The sequence below is a fragment of the Ambystoma mexicanum genome, chromosome 6p (genome assembly GCF_040938575.1).
Source record: "Ambystoma mexicanum isolate Mex_15411 chromosome 6p, UKY_AmexF1_1, whole genome shotgun sequence".
Taxonomy (NCBI): Eukaryota; Metazoa; Chordata; class Amphibia; order Caudata; family Ambystomatidae; genus Ambystoma; species Ambystoma mexicanum.
Window position 1 is genome coordinate 53,959,672 of NC_090935.1, and position 6,000 is coordinate 53,965,671.

Below are 6,000 nucleotides of genomic sequence, written 5' to 3' on the forward strand. Positions count from 1 at the left end.
CTTAGAATGGATGAGTCCTCTCCCACCTGCCTTCAGAGTGATGAGGATGGATGAGCCCTCACCTACCTACCTTCATAGTGATCGGGATGGATGAGCCCTCTCCAACCTACCTTCAGAGTGATCAGAATGGATAAACCCTTTGTCACTTATCTTCAGAGTGATCATAATGAATGAGTCCTCTCCCACCTACATTCAGAGTGATGAGGATGGATGAGTCCCCTCCCACGTACCTTCAGAGTGATCGGAAAGGATGAGTCCCCTCCCACCTACCTTCAGGGTGATCAGAATGGATGAGCCTCTCCCACCTACCTTCAGAGTGATCAGAATGGACAAGCCTCTCCCACCTACCTTCAGAGTGATGAGATCGGATGAGCAATCTCCCATTTACCTTCAGAGTGAATGCATAGATGAGCTCTGCCCTCTCTTCTACAGATAGATTAGAGTGGACGGTCCTCTCCCACCTACCTTCAGAGTGATCAGAATGGATAGGTCCTCTTCCACCTACCTTCAGCATGATCAGAATGGATACGTCCTCTTCCACCTACCTTCAGAGTGATCAGAATGGATGAGGCCTCTCCCAACTACCTTCAGAGTGATCAGTATTGATGTACCCTCTCGCACTTACCTTCAGAGTGATCAAAATGGATGAGCCTCTCTCATCTACCTTCAGAGTGATCAGAATGGATAAGTCCTCTTCCACCTACCTTCAGAGTGATCACAATGGATGAGTCCTCTCCCAACTACCTTCAGAGTGATCAGTATTGATGTACCATCTCGCACTTACCTTCAGAGTGATCAGAATGCAGAGTGATCAGAATGGATGAGTCCTCTAGCAGCTACCTTCAGCATGATCAGGATGGATAAGTCCTCTTCCACGTACCTTCACAGTGATCAGAATGAATGAGTCCTCTCCCGCCTACCTTCAGAGTGATCAGAATGGATGAGTCCTGTCTCACCTACCTTCAGATTGATTGCATGGCTGGAACCTCTCCCACCTACCTTCAGAGTGATCAGCATGGATGAACCCTCTTCCACCTACCTTCAGAGTGATTCGTTTAGCTGAGTCCTCTTCCACCTACCTTCAGAGTGATCAGAATGGATGTGTCCTTTCCCACCTACCTTCAGAGTGATCAGCATGGTTGAGTCCTCTCCCACCTAACTTACCTTCAGATTGATTGCATGGCTGAAACCTCTCCCACCTACCTTCAGAGTGATCAGCATGGATGAACCCTCTTCCACCTACCTTCAGAGTGATTAGTTTAGATGAGTCGTCTCTCTCCTGCCTTCAGAATGATCAGAATGGATTAGTTCTCTCCCACCTACCTTGAGGGTGATCAGAATGGATGAGCCCTCTCCCACCTACCTTCAGAGTGATCAGTATGGATGTACCCTCTCGCACTTACCTTCACAGTGATCAGTATGTATGTACCCTCTCGCACCTACCTTCAGAGCGATCAGTATGCATGTACCCTCTTGCACTTACCTTCAGAGTGATCAGTATGAATGTACCCTCTCACACTTACCTTCAGAGTGATCAGCATGGACAGGAATTTCCTCTTGTCGCCGATTAACACAGCGTTACTGATGATGGGCACCTCCTTCTTCAGGGCCTCCTCAATAGGGACCGGGGGAATATTTTCACCTCCTGCTGTGATGACTAGTTCTGCAATTGAAAAAAGACACCACATTAAGTCAATACACTTTATAATAAACTATGCCAACGTAGCCATCCTTTTGCCTTTAAACGACATCTGGCATGTGTGCATCACATCATGGCAATAATAATTATGTAAACAAATTCTATGCAAAGAGCCCCGGCAAAGAGCTATAAATATAATTACCATCCATCACTGCATATAGAGTATAACAAGTACAGTCATCATGACAGTAAACGAGGCTGAGCCCCTATGCCCTTTCCTGATGTAGTTCACTCCTGATGTATGGTGTGAGTCTAAATGTGGGGGCTGTTTCTGGTATACACCCACTTGATAATGTTGGGAAGGGGACACGATCTTCCTGCGTGTTTACCCCAAAAGGTTGTAAAAAAAAAAAAAAATGAATGTGCGTTTGTAGCGCATTCAGCATTGACAAAAACAATGAGGCCCATAATGCGGAACAGGTGAGTGGGGGTCCCCTGCACCCTTTGTTTGGCATTATGGGCTTCGGGGGTTGAGGGGCTGTCCCCAGCTTCCACGACATTGGACAAAAAACTCACCCTGCAGCGCCAACTTCCGCCCACGTTAGTGGGAAGGAACAGGCGACACAGGGTATGATATAATATGATATGGCATTTATAACGCGCCCATACACAAGTGTTTCAGGGGTACAGGAGAGTCGGCGGTTGCCCCCGAAAAAGGTAAGTAGGGGGTTATGGGGATGGCGGAGAGTGATCACTGGGTTGGGATTTAGCAATTCGATCTTTTTGGATTCGCAATTTCCCAATCTGCAGTAATCACGTGGATCCCTTCCCGCACCCTAAGCGTTTTAGAATAAGGCAAAGGCCACCAGGGGTAGTTTAGGACACCGGGGAGGTGGGGGTGCTCTGCAAAAGCTTTTTACAGTAACACATTAGTACTTGCTTTATAGGTGTATTATGTAGTCATCGGTGTGTGAGTGTGTCCAGATGGTGTGATGTCATAGGGATTGGGCTTTGTGGAACGTGTATGTCTCTAAGTTCTAAGATTACGGTTGTGGCAGTTGAGAGAGAATCTGGCTGGATGATGGGTGTGGGAATCCAGTGTTCTTACTTATCTACATGTTGTCTTTGTCTACCTACCTTCCTACCGTCGTCTGGACCCTGAAGGTGTAGCAGACTGAAGGACAATAAAGCTCTGATGCAACCTACCTGCTGGGAGCCCATCTTCCATTATTTCATAGTACACATGCTGAAGTAGAAGCCATCTTGGGCATCAGCAGCCATATCAGAACACAAAGTTTAAACGTAGCACAGTATGAGCAAAGGAGTAGGTTGTATCCCGGGCACTGATGAGAAAGACCAGAGCCACACAGACCCATAAACTGTCCTAAAATGTTGCCAACCTTTGCACCCTGGGAAGAATCTGCTCTGCAAGGCCATGGGAGGAAGGCTGAGCGTCTTTGTACAATCCAATCCCGCGAGAAGGAGGGCATGGACCTCCAACCACCACCAGGCCTACTCCTAAGTTATACCACCCACATGCCCTGGCTGTAGGACCCCTGAATTCCGATGTACCAGACAACCCCAGACCACTGACCGTAAAACCTGTTGGACCCCTGATGGATCAAAATGATCAGAAAGCAGGGCCTTCCAGCCTTCACTTCTAGGTCACATGATTTGTGCTGCGAGTTGAAAAGAAGGATACAATCATAGCCCAAAACAAGGGCAGGAGACCTTCGAGAAGTGCCGGCCTGCCTGTAAGCATGTGACGTGTGACTTCGACTTTCCACCTGGGCCCCTGCCTGTTCGTACCAGTTGCACTGTTTCATAGATATAGATGTGTTCTTTAGTTTGTAAAATAATTGCTATTTGGCCGCCTGCTGACCTATGACGACGGCAACATTGCCCACGTGGGTGTATGTAATGATGTCACTGATGACGCTGTGTAACTTTATAATGTGTTACTCATGCAGACATTGGCAGAACATTCAGCGGCAGCAGAGTTCTTTTTTGGCTCATTTTTCCTTTTGTTTAGAAATGAACTTGTTATCCTTGCAAGAGGTTTTTTTTATGTGAGCGTCTAAGGGGATATCCCTACATTTGGTGACCCTGATGTGATCCCAGTGGCCCCCCGATGACAGAGGCTTCCAGGTCACTTCTCTGACCGGTCCCAAGCTTGCAACCCGCAGAGGTGTGCAGGAGCCTTTTTACAGAATTCATGTCTGCTCTTTGGAGCAGGGCGCAGCTCCTGGGAGAGTGCATGCCATTATTGGGACCTCTTGACGAAGGAGCTTGGAGGAACATGTAGACGGGAGTACACCCCTTGCAAGGGATAACAGTGAGGGGTAGTGTGCGTGGGGGAGTGGTGTATGTGTAAGTGAAGACAAGTGGTGTTGAAGCCACGTGGAGAGATTTAGCTTTTATTGTTCTTATTATTTTTGGGAGAAATTAAGATGATTTTTACGGCAGAAAAACAAGACGTTATGGAGCCTTTCCGAGGGAGGGAAGATGATGGCACCATTTGTTTTGTAAGAAGGAGGCAAAAAGTAGGAGCTCTGTTTAGTTAGAGGGCTCAGTGGAAGCAGTGCTTGTTGTTTTAGTTTATCATGATTTCTGTGCAAAAGGTGGCAGCCAGAGATGGCCGGTGTTGATAGGTGGTTTTGAGAGTGTGCAATGCAGGGGTGTGTGTGTGTGTGTGTGATAAAATTGAGAAGTATCACAAGGAGTGGGTGGTAGAGACACAAGGGGGGATGCCCCACTCCTGGTCAGAGCAGGACACTCACAATAGAGGGATACTAGATCACATTGACTCATTCTTAGCAGCTAAATATAAGGGTAAACAAATTCAAAAGAGAAAAGAAATACTGAATTTCAAGCAGGGAACAAGCAGACTCCAGAGATCATGCCATAGGTGGAATGTTTGTAGGGACCGCGGGTGAAAAACGGGTTTGATTGGGTGGCAGTAGCAAGAAAAAAGGGAAGTGTTGGACGTAAAGAAGGAAGGAACACAGGTACGTCAGAATAGCTGCATTTTGTCCAGGAGGAGGACACAGACAGTGGGGAGGCGGCCCCAACCCTATCCGGAGTGGCAGCAAAGAGGTCAGGGAAAAGGCAGATTCAGAGGGGGATATGGGGACATGGGACCTCAGGGACCCATGGGACCTCAGGGAGTAGGTTTGGGACCCTTTTAACGTTAGAGCTGTGGAAAGTGGGGACATTTCACAAGGGAGTGTAGGAGCATGCAGGGTTTGGGATATAATCCTTATAACTATTGTCCACTACCCCAGTGCCAAACTTAGATGCAACCCCCAAGGCCAACGTCCATACCCTACGAGATAAAGCATGCCTATACTCAACTACCACCCTGGCCCTGTGCAAATGCAACAGCCTCATGTAACACAACCATTGGTGCCCCAACAGAACACTATGTATGGGTATAACTTGCAGACAAACAATGCAGTGCTAAGTGGCACTATCATATCTTATTGCAGAGTGAGTGTGGTGGGAAACAACCCTTCATATTCCCTGGCACCAACAGATATTTAGACTAGGACAGCCCACAGAGAACTCTTGCATGCCTGGTCCTGTCCATGACAGTCCACCCTGACAAGAAACCCTTGGTGGGCACTGAGATAGGTAACAAGCTATTCATTTTCATGGTTCACACCGATGCCACTAAATCATACATCAGTGAGGAAACCTCCCGCCATCAGGTGAAACTCTAGACAAGCAGAGCTTCTCTGGGGCTATCGCCATGGTTCCCTATTCCAAAGAATTTGACAACAAAATAGGAGGAAAGAGGGTGCATGTTCCTCTGTGGTATTAAGAGAGTTCACCGAGATGTTTGGGAAAAAAAAGAGAGTTCACCGATAAACTTTATGGGGGATGACCTATTAAGTAAATTGAATATGATCATCTCCTTCACAGACCAGGTGATAGTGTGCGTTACTCAAGGCATGTGTGCCATAAGAGTGATGCTCATAATACATGCGAGAGGAGGGGAGGCAGTGGTATTCCTATGGAGCCTGATCTGTTTGTGTATGGCATAACAGTGCTTCTCGAGGCAGTGCCCCAAATTGCAAAGGTTTGTTGGTGAGTGCCATCTGATTTCATTTTCCGACCCGTGGTGTCTCCTGAGTTGGTGGCAGGAACAATATTGTCCCTAGATTTGCAGAGTCTGGTGGTGTCAGCTAAATGGATTGCTGTAATTGTAACTAACTCTGAGGGGTGTGAGTGGCGCACAGTGTTGTGTATTGACCCCATAGTGCTTCTCGAGGAAGTGACAGATGTAGACTTGTTTCAAGGCCAACAAGATGATGGCCAGATTGTGTTCTCGATTTCTATCCCTTGTGATATCATGGTAC

The 6,000-nt window shown here is 47.3% G+C and overlaps 1 protein-coding gene across 1 annotated transcript in view; it reads right to left on the bottom strand.

Annotated features, from left to right (window-relative positions):
- The window catches only part of LOC138510659 (long-chain-fatty-acid--CoA ligase ACSBG2-like), a 508,494-nt gene that overhangs the window by 36,257 nt on the left and 466,237 nt on the right, over window positions 1–6,000 (bottom strand). Inside the window, exon 10 of the mRNA XM_069626444.1 lies at window positions 1,524–1,663. Coding sequence (XP_069482545.1) covers window positions 1,524–1,663 — 140 coding nt within the window. The remainder of the gene's footprint in view (window positions 1–1,523; window positions 1,664–6,000) is intronic.